This window comes from Simochromis diagramma, unplaced genomic scaffold (assembly GCF_900408965.1).
Source record: "Simochromis diagramma unplaced genomic scaffold, fSimDia1.1 OVJJ01000715.1, whole genome shotgun sequence".
Taxonomy (NCBI): domain Eukaryota; kingdom Metazoa; phylum Chordata; class Actinopteri; order Cichliformes; family Cichlidae; genus Simochromis; species Simochromis diagramma.
In genome coordinates, this window is record NW_024387128.1 from 2396549 (window position 1) to 2417475 (window position 20927).

At 42.6% G+C, this 20927-nt stretch overlaps 1 protein-coding gene across 1 annotated transcript; it reads left to right on the forward strand.

Moving 5' to 3' along the window:
• The first annotated feature begins 12280 nt into the window (after nucleotides 1-12280).
• Nucleotides 12281-14219, forward strand: LOC120743423 (zinc finger BED domain-containing protein 4-like). Its single transcript, XM_040047050.1, has 2 exons — nucleotides 12281-13509; nucleotides 13656-14219. The coding sequence occupies exons 1-2, from the start codon at nucleotides 12693-12695 to the stop codon at nucleotides 14072-14074; spliced, it is 1236 nt and encodes a 411-aa protein (XP_039902984.1). The 5' UTR covers nucleotides 12281-12692; the 3' UTR covers nucleotides 14075-14219.
• The last annotated feature ends 6708 nt before the right edge of the window (nucleotides 14220-20927 follow it).

Genomic DNA, 20927 nt, shown 5'->3' on the forward strand with positions numbered 1-20927 from the left:
GTTCCAAAAGCTTTATCGCCTTTTGTTTTCAGCCTCGTGTGTTGGACAGCAAGCAAGCCCTGGTCACATGACCTCAGGGACCTGCTGGGAATGTATAGATGTAAAAGTTCACTTATATACAGGGAGTGCAGAATTATTAGGCAAATGAGTATTTTGTCCACATCATCCTCTTCATGCATGTTGTCTTACTCCAAGCTGTATAGGCTCGAAAGCCTACTACCAATTAAGCATATTAGGTGATGTGCATCTCTGTAATGAGAAGGGGTGTGGTCTAATGACATCAACACCCTATATCAGGTGTGCATAATTATTTGGCAATGTCCTTTCCTTTGGCAAAATGGGTCAAAAGAAGGACTTGACAGGCTCAGAAAAGTCAAAAATAGTGAGATATCTTGCAGATGGATGCAGCAGTCTCAAAATTGCAAAGCTTCTGAAGCGTGATCATCGAACAATCAAGCGTTTCATTCAAAATAGTCAACAGGGTCGCAAGAAGCGTGTGGAAAAACCAAGGCGCAAAATAACTGTCCATGAACTGAGAAAAGTCAAGCGTGCAGCTGCCAAGATGCCACTTGCCACCAATTTGGCCATATTTCAGAGCTGCAACATCACTGGAGTGCCCAAAAGCACAAGGTGTGCAATACTCAGAGACATGGCCAAGGTAAGAAAGGCTGAAAGACGACCACCACTGATCAAGACTGGGCCAAGAAATATCTCAAGAATGATTTTTCTAAGGTTTTATGGACTGATGAAATGAGAGTGAGTCTTGATGGGCCAGATGGATGGGCCCATCAAATAATTGAAATGGGTATATATTTGTTTTTTGTTAAGTTGCCTAATAATTATGCACAGTAATAGTCACCTGCACACACAGATATCCCCCTAAAATAGCTAAAACTAAAAACAAACTAAAAACTACTTCCAAAAACATTCAGCTTTGATATTAATGAGTTTTTTGGGTTCATTGAGAACATGGTTGTTGTTCAATAATAAAATTATTCCTCAAAAATACAACTTGCCTAATAATTCTGCACTCCCTGTATGTTGGTGCTTGTCTATGCAGAGCCCTGAAAGTCAAGGTCAAAACCTTAAAGTGGATTCTGATTTTAACGAGGAGCCAGTGCAGCTGAATCAGCAGGGGTGTGACATGGGAGTACTTGGAGGATGTGGTCAGAAGCTTTGCAGCAACATTCTGAACAACTTGCAGATGCCCCAAAGAGGCTTTACATAAACAAGTAAACAAAGAATTACAATAATCCAGATGAGATGAAACAAATGCATGAATGACAATTTCTAATTTGGAGCGCGATACAATGGGACTCAGCTTAGCAATGTTTCTCAAGTGATAAAAACAGGAGCGAACCAGAGATTTTACATGGGCATTTAAAGTCAGAGCTGAGTCAATAGTAACACCAAGGTTCCTGATAGACGGTTTGGCAAATGTAGCAAGTGGACCCAAGTTTTCCATAACACTTGGTACAAAATTTTTAGGAGCACAAACAAGGACTTCAGTCTTCTCCTCATTTAGTTGAAGAAAGTTTCCAGCTATCCAACATCTAATGGAGTCTATGCACTTATGCAAAATCTGTAGCTTGGAAACATCATGGGGCTTAAAGGAGATATATAACTGAATATCATCTGCATAGCAGTGATACGAAATGTCCTTAAAAGTGCTCAATACGTGTTGAAGAGGAAGTAAATACAGCAAGAACAATAAAGGCCCCAAAACTGAACCTTGTGACACACCATAGGCAAGAAAAGTAGAAGAGGAACTGTACTTAGAGGTAGCCACAGAAAAGGATCGTTCATGCAAATAGGATTCAAACCAGTCCAAAGCAGCCCCTCATATACCCACCCAGTGTCTCGACCTGTCTAGCAGAATATGATGGTCCACAGTATCAAAGGCGGAGGTCAGGTCCAACATCAACAGAACGGAGCATTCTCCTCCATCACATCTCATCAAAATGTCGTTGGAGACTATAAGAAGTGTAGTTTCAGTAGAGTGAGCTCTACGAAAGCCAGATTGGAATTTATCCAGAATGCTGTATTCATCTAGAACAGCTATAAGCTGCTTAGCCACAACCTTTTCGAAAATCTTAGCAATGAACGGTAATTTTGAAATCGGTCTGTAGCTACTAAGAAGAGAACCATCAAGCTTAGGTTTTTTTTTAACAGTGGGTGAATAACAGCATTCTTACAGTAAACAGGGACCTGACCAGAAACCAGTGAGGTATTAATAATTGTGAGCACACGGGGACCAATAGACTGAAAGACATTTTTAAACAAAGATCCAGGTAAAATATCAAGAGAGCAGGAGGACGCTTTCATCGAATTAACTAACTTGACCAGCTCTGGTAAGGACACAGGTAAAAATCTTTCTAAAATTACAGGCCTAGCTTGAGTTGGAGCAGACAAGAGAGACACAGAAGGAGAGATATTGTTCCTCACGTCACTGACTTTTTCAACGAAGAAAGAAAGAAATTTTTCACAATCTTCATTTGATGAAATTGGGACAGCAGGTGGAGCAGGAGCAACAATATCACTAATGGTGTTGAATAGTACCTTGGGGTTACCTCTGCTCTTAGACACTAAGTCTGAGAAATAGGCAGCCCTTGCATCTCGAACTGAAGTGTTAAAAGAGACTAAAAGGTCCTTTAAATGAAGGAAATGGACATGCAAAGTCTTTGTTGTGGAGTCTGACAGCAGTGAGGAGGAAAGACCTGCGAAATCTCTCCGTCCCAAATCGTGGGTGCTGCAGTCTGCCACTGAAGGAGCTGCTCAGTGCTGTCAGAGTCTCCTGCATGGGGTGGGAGATGTTGTCGAAGAGGGATGACAGCTTAGCCATCATTCTCCTGTCACTCACCACCTCCACTGGGTCCAGAGAGCATCCTAGAACAGAGCTGGCCCTCCTGATCAGCCTGTTCAGTCTCTTCCTGTCCCCAGCAGAGATGTTGCCGCCCCAGCAGACTATGCCCGTAAAAGATGGCTGAGGCCACCACAGAGTCATAGAAGGTCTTCAGGAGTGGGCCCTCCACTCCAAAAGACCTGAGTCTCCGCAGCAGGTACAGCCCTTTCCTGTAGAGGGCGTCTGAATTATGAGTCCAGTCCAGTTTATTGTTCAGATGAACACCAAGGTACCTGTTGCTGTCCACAGTCTCAATGTTCATACCTTGGATGATCAGTGGTTGCAATGGAGGATGTTTGTGCCTGCAGAAGTCTACCACCAGCTCCTTGGTTTTACTAGTGTTGATCTGGAGGTAGTTCTGCTGGCACCAGTCCACAAAGCCTTGGGTCAGTTCTCTGTACTCCTTGTCGTCCCCATCAGTGATGAGGCCAACTATTGCAGAGTCATCAGAGAACTTCTGCAGGAAGCACTGGATGGAGTTGTGGGAAAAGTCTGCAGTGTAGATGGTGAAGAGGAACGGTGCCAGAACCGTTCCCTGTGGGGCCCCCGTACTGCCGACTACCCAGTATGACACACAGCCCTGAGTCCTCACATACTGTGGTCGGTCAGTGAGGTAGTCCAGAATCCATGTAGTGAGGTGACTGTCCACTCCAGAGTTCTCCAGCTTGTCCTTCGGGACTGTGGGAAGAATGGTGTTAAAGGCACTGGAGAAATCAAAGAACATGATTCTCACAGTGCTCCCAGCAGTCTCCAGGTGAGCGAGGGAACGATGCACGAGGTGAATGATGGCATCATCTGCTCCAATGCCAGGCTGTTAGGCAAACTGAAGTGGGTCCAGTGGCCCAGGCGCCAAAGCTGAGCGAGGACCAGCCGCTCCAGGATCTTCATCAGGTGAGCAGGTTAGTGTGAGAGGTTAATGCTAATATAATAACACTTAAATGTTCATTAAATTCCCATGAACTGCTTAAAAAAATAATAAAAACAAACGGAGGGGGAAAACCCAAGCCATATCGTAAATAAGTCACTATCCAACATTAACCTATGTAATAGTGATGGGATTTCCGGCTCTTTTTAGAGATCCGGCTCTTTTTAGAGATCCGGCTCTTTCGGTTCGGCTCACTAAAAAAAGCCGGCTCTTTCGGCTCCGAACCGGCTCGTCAGGTTGTTTTGTTGCTTTAATTAATTTATTATTAACAATAATATAAAATTATGCACAAAAGGAATTACTAACGTAAAAAAAGTGGTTTTATTTATATATATTTATATATAAATATATGCGGTGGCCCCTAGAGACAAAACACATACAAACTCCAAAACACATTTCTAGCATGAACTGAACTTCCAAAGCAGAGCTACTAGATCACTTGTGTATTGTTTGTGTATTTATACACCGGCACTATTCAAATAAAAAATATTTCAAAAAAAAAAAGTTCATTTACCTGTTACTACCACACACCAAATCCGGTCGTTGGAACTTGTTGGCTTGTGTAGCCACAAGATAACAAAAGCTCAACACTGCGCCCAGCATCCTGGAGCACTTCTGTTGTCTTTTGTACGTGTTTTGAGTTTTTATGTGCTTCTGAGTTTTTATGTGCTTCGGAGTTTTTACGTGCTTCGGAGTTTTTACGTGCTTCGGAGTTTGTACGTGTTTTTACGTGTTTTGGAGTTTGTACGTGTTTTTACGTGTTTTGGAGTTTGTACGTGTTTTTACGTGTTTTGGAGTTTGTACATGCTTCAGAGTTCGTACGTGATTTGAAGTTTGTATGTGCTTTGTCTCTAGGGGCCACCATAAATATACTTTTAATTATTCACTCCACATAAAATGTAATAAATAAATCATATAATGCAAAAATCAACTATTCTCATTTCAACTTTTAACTATTTAAATTTTCAGCTTTTTCCTTTTACAAATTTAAAGTGAAAACAACACAAAACACTGCAAATCACAACACAATTAAATATAAATTAGAATATGAAAACAAAAAGAAGATGCACATTCTCTGTCATATGGGCCCGCATGAATAAACTTTCCGAATCCTTTATCATCTGCAACCGAAAATAGTTGTGGATGATTACTATACATTTCTAATGTGACGTTGTTGTCCCTGGCTCTCTTTCTCTCTCTCTCTCCCTCTGGCTCTGTTCGTGTGCTACTGAGTGTAACTACCGCCCCTCCCCCCTCTGCCCAGCGTAAAGCACAAGGCTGGCGTGCAGAGTGAAGCGGAAAAAAAGTGCGAGAGAGAGGGTGAGAGAAAGGAAAAAAAAAAAAACCCACGTGACGGCTCGCGGTAAGGAGTCGGCTCGCGTCGTTCACGTCAAAGAACCGGCTCTAAGAGCCATTTCGTTTGCGAACGACCCATCACTACTATGTAAGTGATATTGCTGTTAACCTAGCTGAGGTCAACTTTGTCTAAGATAGAGCTGCTAAATAGCATTCATTCACTCATTCATGTCCACTGAATTGCTTTTTCCTGCATGGTGATTATCATTATAGTTGGCCTTGGTGTTTAGGCCAAAAGGAAGAGCAGAGGCTCCGTCATCACTCCACGGTATTGTAGGATTGTGTCGGAATCCTCTGTTGTTTCTGGTTAGCCAACAAGGCTAAAGAAAAAACTTTTTTTTTCTGACATGCTGCAAGTAACAAAGTGCCTAAAGATACAATTTAAAACGGGTTAATTGCTAAGCTGATTGTTTAGCAACTTTATAGACTCAGCACTGTTTTAGTCATTCAGTTTAGTGCCTTTTTATGCTTGAATGGCTCATGGGTCAGTGTTAAGTGGTTTAACAAACAAGCAAACAGAAAAAAAACAACATTCCTCTCAAAATAATCAGTTACAAGGACTGATGAAGGAGACCTTTTGTATTAGCAGAATTATACACATATGTAAAATAAAAGGTAAATAGAACAAGCAAATGAGATATTGAGAAATTTTAGTGCCTAGTGGAACGCTATCATTTAGGAACACAAAAAAATCCATGGCAATCAGTCTGCTGCTATGAACGCAGAGGAGGTTACTGGGTCATTGTCAAACTTTATTTATATATCTCATGATCCAGTCCTTCTCTTCCTGCCCTCACAGGCTGAGCTCATGTTCTGTCAGATTTAATGAGGTTGTTGAAGGTTGAGTGATGGACCAGAGCAGAACAACAGAGAGGCTGCATCCAGTTCCACTGCTTAACACCAACTAAAGAACTTCTGACAAACGAGTGCTTTCCTTCATTCCAATGAAGAATGCCACTTCTGGGTAACTCGCAGTTATACAGGAGTGACTGTGAGGTATCTAGTGCCAGCGAAAGCAAAAAACCCTAAATCACAACCATAAAATTTCCACTTTTGTCTGTGCCAGTCATGAATATTTTTTACTCTGGTCAGCAACTAATCCATTTTACCCAAAGTTCAGATTTTTGTCTAGTTTGTCATCCTCAAATATAGATGCTATCTTTCTGGAGGTACTCATAGACAGTTGCCACTGTTGTATGCAGTTATATGTGTAAGTGCATGTAACTGTGTTTAAGCTGCTGGGGGAATTAGTGTTGGATAAACTGGCATGTGAAATCTACACTAATTGTAATAGATGATGTTTCCAACAAAATCGAACTACCACCTGTCTAAGAAGCAAGGGAAGCATTTAAGGAGAATGTGATAGTTGCAGATTTCTTTTCCATCATCACTGGAGAAGCTGTGTGGCCCTCTTGCCAGGATTGAGGATATCTTTATTGGCCTTGCACAAAAGAGGCTTTAGTTTTAGAAGTAAACAAGAAACAGTAATTCCCATAAAATGAAGGAATTACACAAAAATTATTTTATTGTTTTCCCAATTTATTCAGTTGGCTCTTAGTGATGGGATTTCCGGCTCTTTTTAGTGAGCCGAACCGAAAGAGCCGGTTCTCTAAAAAGAGCCGGCTCTTTCAGCTCCGAACCAGCTCGTCAGGTTGTTTTGTTGCTTTAATTAATTTATTATTAACAATAATATAAAATTATGCACAAAAGGAATTACTAACGTAAAAAAAGTGGTTTTATTTATATATGTTTATATATAAATATATGCGGTGGCCCCTAGAGACAAAACACATACAAACTCCAAAAAGCACGTACAAACTCCAAAACACATTTCTAGCATGAACTGAACTTCCAAAACAGAGCTACCTAGATCACCTAAATTACACAATTGAAAGCATGAAAGCATATGTGTATTGTTTGTGTATTTATACACTCATATTAATATATAGTCAAATAATTAAAAAAAAAAAAAGTTCATTTACAGTGGGGCAAAAAAGTATTTAGTCAGCCACCGATTGTGCAAGTTCCCCCACCTAAAATGATGACAGAGGTCAGTAATTTGCACCAGAGGTACACTTCAACTGTGAGAGACAGAATGTGAAAAAAAAATCCATGAATCCACATGGTAGGATTTGTAAAGAATTTATTCGTAAATCAGGGTGGAAAATAAGTATTTGGTCAATAACAAAAATACAACTCAATACTTTGTAACATAACCTTTGCTGGCAATAACAGAGGTCAAACGTTTACTATAAGTCTTTACCAGGTTTGCACACACAGTAGCTGGTATTTTGGCCCATTCCTCCATGCAGATCTTCTCGAGAGCAGTGATGTTTTGGGGCTGTCGCCGAGCAACACGGACTTTCAACTCCCGCCACAGATTTTCTATGGGGTTGATGTCTGGAGACTGGCTACGCCACTCCAGGACTTTCAAATGCTTCTTACGGGGCCACTCCTTTGTTGCCCGGGCGGTGTGTTTTGGATCATTGTCATGTTGGAAGACCCAGCCTCGTTTCATCTTCAAAGTTCTCACTGATGGAAGGAGGTTTTGGCTCAAAATCTCACGATACATGGCCCCATTCATTCTGTCCTTAACACGGATCAGTCGTCCTGTCCCCTTGGCAGACAAACAGCCCCATAGCATGATGTTTCCACCCCCATGCTTCACAGTAGGTATGGTGTTCTTGGGATGCAACTCAGTATTCTTCTTCCTCCAAACACGACGAGTTGAGTTTATACCAAAAAGTTCTACTTTGGTTTCATCTGACCACATGACATTCTCCCAATCCTCTGCTGTATCATCCATGTGCTCTCTGGCAAACTTCAGACGGGCCTGGACATGCACTGGCTTCAGCAGCGGAACACGTCTGGCACTGCGGGATTTGATTCCCTGCCGTTGTAGTGTGTTACTGATGGTGACCTTTGTTACTTTGGTCCCAGCTCTCTGCAGGTCATTCACCAGGTCCCCCCGTGTGATTCTGGGATCTTTGCTCACCGTTCTCATGATCATTTTGACCCCACGGGATGAGATCTTGCGTGTAGCCCCAGATCGAGGGAGATTATCAGTGGTCTTGTATGTCTTCCATTTTCTGATGATTGCTCCCACAGTTGATTTTTTCACACCAAGCTGCTTGCCTATTGTAGATTCACTCTTCCCAGTCTGGTGCAGGTCTACAATACTTTTCCTGGTGTCCTTCGAAAGCTCTTTGCTCTTGGCCATGGCGGAGTTTGGAGTCTGACTGTTTGAGGCTGTGGACAGGTGTCTTTTATACAGATGATGAGTTCAAACAGGTGCCATTCATACAGGTAACGAGTGGGGGACAGAAAAGCTTCTTACAGAAGACGTTACAGGTCTGTGAGAGCCAGAGATTTTCCTTGTTTGAGGTGACCAAATACTTATTTTCCACCCTAATTTACGAATAAATTCTTTACAAATCCTACCATGTGAATTCATGGATTTTTTTTTCACATTCTGTCTCTCACAGTTGAAGTGTACCTCTGGTGCAAATTACTGACCTCTGTCATCATTTTAAGTGGGGGAACTTGCACAATCGGTGGCTGACTAAATACTTTTTTGCCCCACTGTAAGGTCCTGGAGGATGGACTGGGTGATGGCCTGTTGTCTGGGTGAATTTGGGGAAAATAAGTGGATGCTTGGAGCAAACAATGATAATTGAGGCTGTGTGGGATTGACCGCTATCACTGATGTTGCAGATCCTGCTTTGTACTCCAAGTACCTACAAAACAGGGAAATAGGAATCTGTAAAACATCGGTTTCTATTCAACCACAAAAACTACTGTATCTTACAAGCACAGTAATTTTAAACCTATCAATGAGGGCAGACCTTTGCATACAAAATAACCTAATCTAATCCAGTGTGACACATATAGATCATTAGGCACAACTAGTAATAATGAAAATACTGGAGTGTTCAGGGTTGCAAGACCTTAAATAACAAGAACAGAAAAATAGTTGAATGGAATCTACAAAAGACAAAATGTCTGTCCATTAACTTTTCAGGTTGCATTAAGCCTCCTCCTGCCAGTCAGCTATCAGACACAGCTGTATTGACAAGAAATGAACTACTCAATAAAGTCTGAAGTTACACCAATACAAAATAACTGTCTAATAATGCTAAAATAGCCCCTACACACTGGACTGGTTTAGTAGGGCAACATAGTAGAAAACACCTAAGAAAGTCATAGTCAAAGGTCCTTAAGTTCGATTTAAGAACCTTAGGACTCAGTTTTGCGATCCGTGCTATCTGGACCAGAGCCATAGACCGCTCTGATCTGGGCTTCACTGTCGAGAACGCCGCTGTTAGCCGAGCAATGTTATAGGGACACTCTTGAAACGCCCGTCCTTACTTACGAGTCAGCAACCACATAAATATGCCCAATAAAGTCCACAACAAACCACACCATACCAGCCCTTAAAGTGCTCACTGAAATGGTTTCGATATATTTCTGCTCAATGAATTCACCAAATTACCTAAAGTTAATGAAAATTGTTTAAGTAGCTGATAGCCACTGCTAGCGCTAGCTACCTGTACATAGCATGTAACGTAACGTTAAGTTAAGTTAAAGTTAAGTCTGCAGGGACGGTTGCAAAAAAAACTGTCCCTACATAATTTATAATGTTTGAAGAACACATTATAAATAACAATATTACATAAACATGACCTGGTCATCTGAGGTTGGAAAGGTAGTTAGAAGAGTTTGAAGATGGATAGATGGCTACTGGCTAGCTTACCTTTGAGGGTGTTTGCGCTCCAGGTGCCTGGTGAAGGTTGAGGTAGTCCCGGCTGTCTCGGTCAAGGAGACTTTGCAAAACCTGCACTTTGCCGAATGCTTCTTTTTTGCATTTACCAAAAACTCTTTGTGTTCTATGAACGCAAACTTTATGACAGACGAAGTCGCTGACATTTCTGTAACTTACTGACCGGGCATATTGCTCAATCTAACGGGTTGCATTTAGTTGTGTTTGAAGGGCGCGAAAGGCGAAATAATAAAATGCCACAATGTGGAGGGATTTGAGCATGGCTGAGCCACTGTGTGTCGCTGTGTGACAGCTGAGCAGCGAAAGGAAATTAATTGAGGAGCCGGCTCTCGCTCAATGGGAGTCGACTATTCTGATTCACTACAAAGCACTCTCTAAGCACGGCTCTCAGAGCTAAAGCTTTTGCGCATGATACATTATCGAACGTTACGCTGTGTGTCATGGATACTGTTGACTCCAAATCTCCCGACCACTATGTTGACCCGAGACGGCGAGACCAAGACAAGACCGAGACAAAAGTACGTCGAGACCAAGACAAGACCGAGACAAAAGTCCGTCAAGACCAAGACGAGACCAAGACCACGTAAAAGTGGTCTCGAGACCGGTCTCGAGACCAAGACCGGTCTCGAGACATCCAACTCTACCTAGTGGCTACACAAGCCAGCAAGTACCAACGACTGGATTTGGTGTGTGGTAATAACAGGTACAGTGGGGCAAAAAAGTATTTAGTCAGCCACCGATTGTGCAAGTTCCCCCACTTAAAATGATGACAGAGGTCAGTAATTTGCACCAGAGGTACACTTCAACTGTGAGAGACAGAATGTGAAAAAAAAATCCATGAATTCACATGGTAGGATTTGTAAAGAATTTATTCGTAAATTAGGGTGGAAAATAAGTATTTGGTCACCTCAAACAAGGAAAATCTCTGGCTCTCACAGACCTGTAACGTCTTCTGTAAGAAGCTTTTCTGTCCCCCACTCGTTACCTGTATGAATGGCACCTGTTTGAACTCATCATCTGTATAAAAGACACCTGTCCACAGCCTCAAACAGTCAGACTCCAAACTCCGCCATGGCCAAGAGCCAAAGAGCTTTCGAAGGACACCAGGAAAAGTATTGTAGACCTGCACCAGACTGGGAAGAGTGAATCTACAATAGGCAAGCAGCTTGGTGTGAAAAAATCAACTGTGGGAGCAATCATCAGAAAATGGAAGACATACAAGACCACTGATAATCTCCCTCGATCTGGGGCTACACGCAAGATCTCATCCCGTGGGGTCAAAATGATCATGAGAACGGTGAGCAAAGATCCCAGAATCACACGGGGGGACCTGGTGAATGACCTGCAGAGAGCTGGGACCAAAGTAACAAAGGTCACCATCAGTAACACACTACAACGGCAGGGAATCAAATCCCGCAGTGCCAGACGTGTTCCGCTGCTGAAGCCAGTGCATGTCCAGGCCCGTCTGAAGTTTGCCAGAGAGCACATGGATGATACAGCAGAGGATTGGGAGAATGTCATGTGGTCAGATGAAACCAAAGTAGAACTTTTTGGTATAAACTCAACTCGTCGTGTTTGGAGGAAGAAGAATACTGAGTTGCATCCCAAGAACACCATACCTACTGTGAAGCATGGGGGTGGAAACATCATGCTATGGGGCTGTTTGTCTGCCAAGGGGACAGGACGACTGATCCGTGTTAAGGACAGAATGAATGGGGCCATGTATCGTGAGATTTTGAGCCAAAACCTCCTTCCATCAGTGAGAACTTTGAAGATGAAACGAGGCTGGGTCTTCCAACATGACAATGATCCAAAACACACCGCCCGGGCAACAAAGGAGTGGCCCCGTAAGAAGCATTTGAAAGTCCTGGAGTGGCGTAGCCAGTCTCCAGACATCAACCCCATAGAAAATCTGTGGCGGGAGTTGAAAGTCCGTGTTGCTCGGCGACAGCCCCAAAACATCACTGCTCTCGAGAAGATCTGCATGGAGGAATGGGCCAAAATACCAGCTACTGTGTGTGCAAACCTGGTAAAGACTTATAGTAAACGTTTGACCTCTGTTATTGCCAGCAAAGGTTATGTTACAAAGTATTGAGTTGTATTTTTGTTATTGACCAAATACTTATTTTCCACCCTGATTTACGAATAAATTCTTTACAAATCCTACCATGTGGATTCATGGATTTTTTTTTCACATTCTGTCTCTCACAGTTGAAGTGTACCTCTGGTGCAAATTACTGACCTCTGTCATCATTTTAGGTGGGGGAACTTGCACAATCGGTGGCTGACTAAATACTTTTTTGCCCCACTGTATAGTTGGATGCTCTCTCCCCCTGTCTATCGTTGAGAATCCACATTTTAGACACTTCCTGAATGTCTTGGATAGCAAATACACTCCTGTGTCTAGAACCACCTTGACAGAGAAGCTGATACCTCACCTTGTCACTAAATTGAAGGGTGACATAATCAAAGCCCTGGAAGTCCAGCCAAATGTAGCAATAACAACAGACCTCTGGTCTGACCGGAGGCTTCGTACTTTCCTGGGAGTTACTGCTCATGCTGCCTGCAAGAACAAGGACTCTTACAGTTTACAATCATTTTTGCTTGACTGTAGGCGTTTCACAGGGAAGCACTGCGGCGAACGAATCGCCTCAGCATTTGACAGAATAGTTGAGGAGTATGGCATTGGCCATAAAATAAGCTACATTCTGACGGATAATGCATCCAATATGAAGCGGGCCTTTAAAGTCAGGATGCCAGAAGTAGAGCACCCTGAAGGTGACAGCAGTGATGACCTCGATGATGAAACAATGTGGGAGGATGCAGAAGGTTCTGATCCATGGTCAACGGGTGAACGTCTTTCTTGCTTCGCCCACTCGCTGCAACTTGTAATCAGTGATGGGATGAAAGAGGTAAAGGCAATAGCTAGAGCCATAGCCAAAGCCAGCAAGTTTACAAACCTGCTGCACAGCAGTAGTAACCACAAAGACTTGTTTGAGGCACACTTTGGCTCCAATAAGTCCATCCCAGCAGGAAACAACACCCGCTGGAATAGCACCTACAGACAGTTAAAGGCTCTGATCACACTTGACCACGGGGCCATCACTGAAATGTGCAGCAATACAGAGAATTTAGTGTTTTCAACCCGAGAGTGGGCTCAGCTGAAAGACCTTTGTGCTTTGCTTGAGCCTTTTTCTGATGCAACAGACCTTACAGAAGGTGATCATCAGGTGACTATTAGCATGGTGGTCCCCACTGTTCTGGACTTGAAGAATCATCTTATAAAGATGGAAGTACAAATGCCCCAGGCCGTAACTATAGTCAGGGCACTGAAAAGATCCTTAGAGAAACGGTTCTCTGGAATTTTCAGGCAGATTTGCATGGACGAAAAGGATCCAGAAGAGCCGTTTAGCCATCGGATCTACTTCCTTGCCACCATGCTCGACCCCCAGTTTGGACTGACCTGGGTAGATTTAGATGTCCAAAATGGTGAAACCGGACCAGCACTGAAGAGGTTCAGAGATGACCTTAAAAAGTCATTAATAGGTGACTGTATAATAATAATAATAATTTATTGTTATTGTTGTTTTTGTTGTTCCACTTATTATCACTGTCTTTGGTTTTATAGCATCATTAGAAGCATCCTGTCTAATCCTGTCTTTGTGTGTGTGTGTGTGTGCACTCTTTTCCAGACCTTTTGATCACAGAAATAGACAGAGACGGACCTGCAGCACCAACAGAAGAACACACAGAATTATCAGATAGTGACTCAGCGCCACCCCCAAAACAACGTCTTCTTTCACGCTACAAGGCATTTAGGTTGCAACGCAGCACAAGCCAGGACTCGAGCACTGATGCACAAATAAGCAAGTACCTAGACAGCATAAATGACTCTGACTGTGATGCACTCACCTTTTGGTCAAAAAACAAAGAGCGTTTCCCCAGTCTACACAGTGTTGCCTTGAAGGTCCTCTCTGTCCCTGCCTCTTCTGCCCCAGTTGAGAGGGTTTTTAGTAGAGGAGGCATTCTAATGAGACCCCACCGCGCACGGCTAGGCTATAGGATGTTGCAGTCTTTAGTTTTCTTGAAGTGCAATCAATCACTGTTTTAAAATGTGAACTGTTTTCTCTCCCTCCTCTCTGAAAATATGCTGTTTGTTCATTATATATTTGTTCATAAGATATTTGTTATTTGTTCATAATGTCTGTGTTCTATTGTTCCTGCCCTACTGAACAACAGGCTTGATTTCACCGGCCAGTGTGTTGTAATCTCATGCCACTGAAGACATCAAGATGCCAGAATCTTTTAAGCACTTGTTCTTATTCTTATTAATGCACAATTTGTATTGGTATGTAATATTTGTAGTTTGCATCTGATTCATGTGAGGTGTGCACATGTCTTTATATTGTTTGATTACAGAATTTTACTTAAAATGGTGTTGTTTGACTAAATAAATGTGACCATTGACTTTTAAATAACATCTGCATATCACTTTGTGTTGAGAGGCCTTATCAATTTTAGGGAAGTTGATATCATACAGTGTAATTTGGCTAGTACTACTACAATAGGACATGATGCAATTTCAAGTTTATAATCTTCAGTTTGATGTTACAATTTTATCTATATATAAAGTATAACTGAAACCAGTTACATATTTCATATTTTACAGTTGTTGGAGGTGATCGCTGTTTTGTCAGATGACTTTGGGGCCAGTCAGTACCATCATGTCAGCCCTTAAAAGCACACAAAAGTTAGTCTTTTTTGTCCCGGTCTTGGTCTCGGTCTTGGTCTCGTCTCGACTTGGTCTTGGTCTCGGTCTTGGTCTCGATACCCTCTGGTCTCGGTCTTGTCTTGGTCTCGATACCCTCTGGTCTTGGTCTTGTCTTGGTCTCGGATTAGGCGGTCTTGACTACAAGTCTAGCACTAGGTAACAAAAGCTCAACACTGCGCCTAGCATCCTGGAGCACTTCTGTTGTCTTTTGTACGTGTTTTGAGTTTTTACGTTCTTCTGAGTTTTTACGTGTTTTGGAGTTTGTACGTGCTTCAGAGTTCGTACGTGATTTGAAATTTGTATGTGCTTTGTCTGTAGTAGTCTGTACTTTTATTTACTCCACATAAAATGTAATAAATAAATCATATAATACAAAAATCAACTATTCACAGTTCAACTTTTAACTATTTACGGTGGGGCAAAAAAGTATTTAGTCAGCCACCGATTGTGCAAGTTCCCCCACTTAAAATGATGACAGAGGTCAGTAATTTGCACCAGAGGTACACTTCAACTGTGAGAGACAGAATGTGAAAAAAAAATCCATGAATTCACATGGTAGGATTTGTAAAGAATTTATTCGTAAATTAGGGTGGAAAATAAGTATTTGGTCACCTCAAACAAGGAAAATCTCTGGCTCTCACAGACCTGTAACGTCTTCTGTAAGAAGCTTTTCTGTCCCCCACTCGTTACCTGTATGAATGGCACCTGTTTGAACTCATCATCTGTATAAAAGACACCTGTCCACAGCCTCAAACAGTCAGACTCCAAACGCCGCCATGGCCAAGACCAAAGAGTTTTCGAAGGACACCAGGAAAAGTATTGTAGACCTGCACCAGACTGGGAAGAGTGAATCTACAATAGGCAAGCAGCTTGGTGTGAAACAATCAACTGTGGGAGCAATCATCAGAAAATGGAAGACATACAAGACCACTGATAATCTCCCTCGATCTGGGGCTCCACGCAAGATCTCATCCCGTGGGGTCAAAATGATCATGAGAACGGTGAGCAAAGATCCCAGAATCACACGGGGGGACCTGGTGAATGACCTGCAGAGAGCTGGGACCAAAGTAACAAAGGTCACCATCAGTAACACACTACAACGGCAGGGAATCAAATCCCGCAGTGCCAGACGTGTTCCGCTGCTGAAGCCAGTGCATGTCCAGGCCCGTCTGAAGTTTGCCAGAGAGCACATGGATGATACAGCAGAGGATTGGGAGAATGTCATGTGGTCAGATGAAACCAAAGTAGAACTTTTTGGTATAAACTCAACTCGTCGTGTTTGGAGGAAGAAGAATACTGAGTTGCATCCCAAGAACACCATACCTACTGTGAAGCATGGGGGTGGAAACATCATGCTATGGGGCTGTTTGTCTGCCAAGGGGACAGGACGACTGATCCGTGTTAAGGACAGAATGAATGGGGCCATGTATCGTGAGATTTTGAGCCAAAACCTCCTTCCATCAGTGAGAACTTTGAAGATGAAACGAGGCTGGGTCTTCCAACATGACAATGATCCAAAACACACCGCCCGGGCAACAAAGGAGTGGCCCCGTAAGAAGCATTTGAAAGTCCTGGAGTGGCGTAGCCAGTCTCCAGACCTCAACCCCATAGAAAATCTGTGGCGGGAGTTGAAAGTCCGTGTTGCTCGGCGACAGCCCCAAAACATCACTGCTCTCGAGAAGATCTGCATGGAGGAATGGGCCAAAATACCAGCTACTGTGTGTGCAAACCTGGTAAAGACCTATAGTAAACGTTTGACCTCTGTTATTGCCAGCAAAGGTTATGTTACAAAGTATTGAGTTGTATTTTTGTTATTGACCAAATACTTATTTTCCACCCTGATTTACGAATAAATTCTTTACAAATCCTACCATGTGGATTCATGGATTTTTTTTTCACATTCTGTCTCTCACAGTTGAAGTGTACCTCTGGTGCAAATTACTGACCTCTGTCATCATTTTAGGTGGGGGAACTTGCACAATCGGTGGCTGACTAAATACTTTTTTGCCCCACTGTAAATTTTCAGCTTTTTCCTTTTACAAATTTGTAAGAAATTTGCTGAAAGTGAAACAACACAAAACACTACAAACCACAACACAATAAAATATAAATTATAATATGAAAACAAAAAGAACATGCATATTCTCTGTCATATGGGCCTGCATGAATAAACTTTCTGAATCCTTTATCATCTGCAACTGAAAATAGTTGTGGATGATTACTATACCTTTCTAATGTGACGTTGTTGTCCCTGACTCTTTCTCTTTCTCTCCCTCCTGCTCTGTTCCTGTGCTACTGACTGTAACTACCGCCCCTCCCCCCTCTTCCCAGCGTAAAGCACAAGGGTCGCATTGCTGAAGACTTGCGAACTTAATGCTGGGCAGACACTGTGCGATTTTTTTCAGTCGCGCGATTCAGCTCCTGCTCAAACTGTACGGTTGACTCGCAGGGGTTAGAAGTTCATAGGTCACGATGCAGGGTCTCACACTATACCGCCCGATGCTCTGATGCGACCTGAGTGCTCACACTGTGCGTCCATAAAAATGAAGGTTATAACAGAAATTCTGTCGTTCGCTCTCCCTTTCTGTCTTTCACTCACACAGACACACCACCACCATCAACTTTGCTAAATTGCTAATGAAAAACATTGATCAGGCAGCTGTGATTGAGCAGCAGTGTAGATCCAACTATTTTCACGGTTGTTGTGGTCGTGATAATTTTGTGAGGCCACATCGAAAAGGCTCGGATGAGCTTTCCAAAGTTCTACAAGTTGTGCCTCCATCGCTTGTGTCCAGATCACACGCTGCACTGCCGTGCTGCGCCGTCTTTTTCGCTGACATTTGTGTTTGCGCGTGCGCAGTGTGAGAAACTGCGGTGACACCCTCACGACCAAGCGATTGATGATCGGGAGCTCGTCGTGAGGTGTCAATCGCTTCTCGTTACCCCACGTATACTACACGACGCACGATGAAGGCCAAAATCGGGCCGATCGCCAAAACGGTCGCACGACTCAAAAATCGGCTCAAAATGGGCCAAAAATCGCACAGTGTCTGCCCAGCATAACAAAACATGAGTCAGGAACACACACGAACATACACACAAGATGGTGATTAGAGAAATGGAGACAGCTGGGAGCACAGCATGGAGAAATCAGGAGTAACAAGAAAGGAGAAGCAAAACTGAACATAACACACACAAGAGAAAGGACTCTCAAAATGCAACAGAGTAACTTCCACAGGATACGCTGAAGACAAGACACAGAGATGGAACTTGGAGACAAAACTAGAATCAGAAATATAGATAACAAACTCATTACAAAAAGCAAAACTCAAGATTAAACTGCACATAACTTGAATTTAAATACAACCCCTTGTGCAAAAGAAAGAATCTTGACTCCACAACAAAACTCAAAATGCTGGGTCAATGACCTAGGACCATAACATATACTGAGAAAGACAGCACATGTAGAACTTTTTTTTGTACCATGTAACACATCCTACCACCATTTTACTTTAAAAATATACATTAAAAAATAGTGCACTTATTGTGTGAAAAACAAACCAAAAAACCTGGGTTCTTGGTTGTGATAAGTCACCAGTGTTTCCATAGCATTTTAATAGCATGTCTACTCAAAAACAATGTAAAAATTAAGAAAAGATCTCGAACTGGTCTGTCCATTTCATATAAATTAAGAAAATGTTTTTGGATATATTCTAGAATGAGACACTATAAACATGCATTTTTATTTCTAATATTTCTAGATATTAGACAGATATTTGCAGAGATTGCATTTGTGACATTGTTTTAATGCCTGATTCATGACATACTATATATATTTATGTACATTTGGTAGAGTATACTTTTGGTGATTTTGTCTTTCCTGCTTCTTCATCCAAACACTATTCCTGTCTCCCCATATCCAACAAGTCAATGTCTATTCAGTGTTCTGATTTATGGCCTGCTATTGTTGTTGCTTTGTGATATTGTTGAACAGTGCAGACTGTGATTGCCTCTTCAGACCCCTTGCCACTCTATACCCTGTTCTGTCACCACAGGGCCCCCTTGAGGACCTTACATACACTCTAATTGGTTTGGGAAGGATTTGGCAGCCTTTGAACTAAGGACAGCAGAGAATGTGAAGAGTGAGGCTGAGCTACTAAAAAAGAAAAAAGAAAGAAAGAAAGAAAATGACCAAGAAAAGGAAGAGAGGAGTGGTAAAGTGAATGAGTGGTTTTTTTTTTTTTTTTAATCATGCACCGATAACGCTGAAACATCACAATGCTATGCATTCTACTTTTGAATAAACAACACTGACATGTGCAGTAATGCAAGTTGAATGCAAACTAGCCTTAAATTGGACAGATCAGGGTGGAGTGAAATACATTCACATGCGGACACAGAAAGGGGCGGATGAAACATGTCTGACAGACAGAAAACTGTCAATTAAAAATGATCTGTGAAAGCCAAGGCTATTTTGAAGTCAAACCTACTCCAATGTAAGTCTGATGAGTGGAGTTAGTTATGAGACACAAATTTCTTCTTTATCACTGTAACCTTTTAAAGTAATCCAGAGTGAAAGCACGTTTTTGGACAATTAGTTAATCTCCGTCATGCAACTCTCTTTTGCAGTATGCAGAAGATTTCTGAATATAAATGTCACTTTATAGACTGCCACTAACAGACGTTTTGAGAGACGTGACTTGTGAAATGCCATACAGTCATGTTCACTCTGGGTGTCACACCTTCCTGCTTCAGCTAGCTATGAACTAACCATGTTCATCATCTGAAATTAGCACTGAGCTCTTTCAGTCCACTTCACTTTAAGCAGATCCAGCCAGTGTGTGTATTGTCTGTGCATTTGGGTCGGTGACAGTTCAAAAAAGGAGATTGAACTTTTTTGAACTTTAAGTATTTATTGTCATTGTCAGAGAACAATGAAATTGCGTTTGGGGCTTCCATACAACCCGTAAATAAAATAATGAAGAAAATAATAAATACCCCTTAAAACCCAAGTGTAAATATTTAACCCAGTGTGACTCCAGTACAATAAGACAATCCTTAGCAACAACATAAGAACATGACAAGTAATGTTCATAAGAAATTCAGACAAAGACCTGAGAAACATGACATGAGATATGATGTCAGATATGATAGTTATCTATTTAAGAAAGGGGGGGGGGGGGGGCAGGAGGGGGAAAGAGAATAAAGATATGATGCACCAATGCAGACCAGTTCATTGCTATTAAGAAGTTGGATATGGTTATTGTCCGTGAGAGGGGGGCAGAGAGTTCAGGAGCCTCACAGCCTGTGGATACAGGCTGTTGGCCAGTCTGGATGTTCTGGCCTGTATAGACCTGTACCTTCTCCCTGAGGGCAGCAGATGGAAAAGGTGGCGCGCAGGGTGATGTTGGTCCCGCAGGATACTGTGCACCCTCCTCAGACAGCGAGTGGGGAAGATATTACTAATCTCTGGCAGACTTGTTCCAATAATTCTGCCAGCTTCTTTCACCACCCGCTGGAGTGCTTGCTGATTGGCCTTGGTGCAGCTGGGGAACCACACTAGAAATCCATACATCAGAACGCTGCTGATGGCACAGTTGTAGAAGTTCAACATCAGAGATCTGGGAATGTGTGCGCTCCGCAGTCTCCTCAGGTAGTAGAGGCGCTGTTGGGCCTTCCGTGCAACTGAGGTGATATGGTTGCCCCAGGACAGGTCCTCGGTCACAGTTACCCCCAAGAATTTAAAACTGCTCACCCTCTCCACCGCCTCACTGCCAATGAAGAGAGGCAGATGGTTGTTATGACCCTTCTTCCGGAAATCTACAATGATCTCCTTGGTCTTTTTGGTGTTTAAGACCAAGTTATTGTCGTGGCACCATGACTCTAGTTGTTGCACCTCTGTCCTGTAGTTTGTCTCATCGTTGTTGGATATAAGTCCGAGCACCGTAGTGTCATCGGCAAACTTGACAATGAGATTGGACGCGCAGGAAGAAATACAGTCATGGGTGAAGAGAGTATATAGCAGAGGGCTCAGAACACACCCCTGAGGGGCACCGGTGTTGACCACAAGGGTGGAAGAGGTGTTCTTACCCACTCTGACACTCTGTCTACGGTTAGTGAGGAAGTCCACAATCCAGTTGCACAGAGAGGAGTTAAGTCCCAGTTGGTGGAGTTTGGGACGGAGTTTGTATGG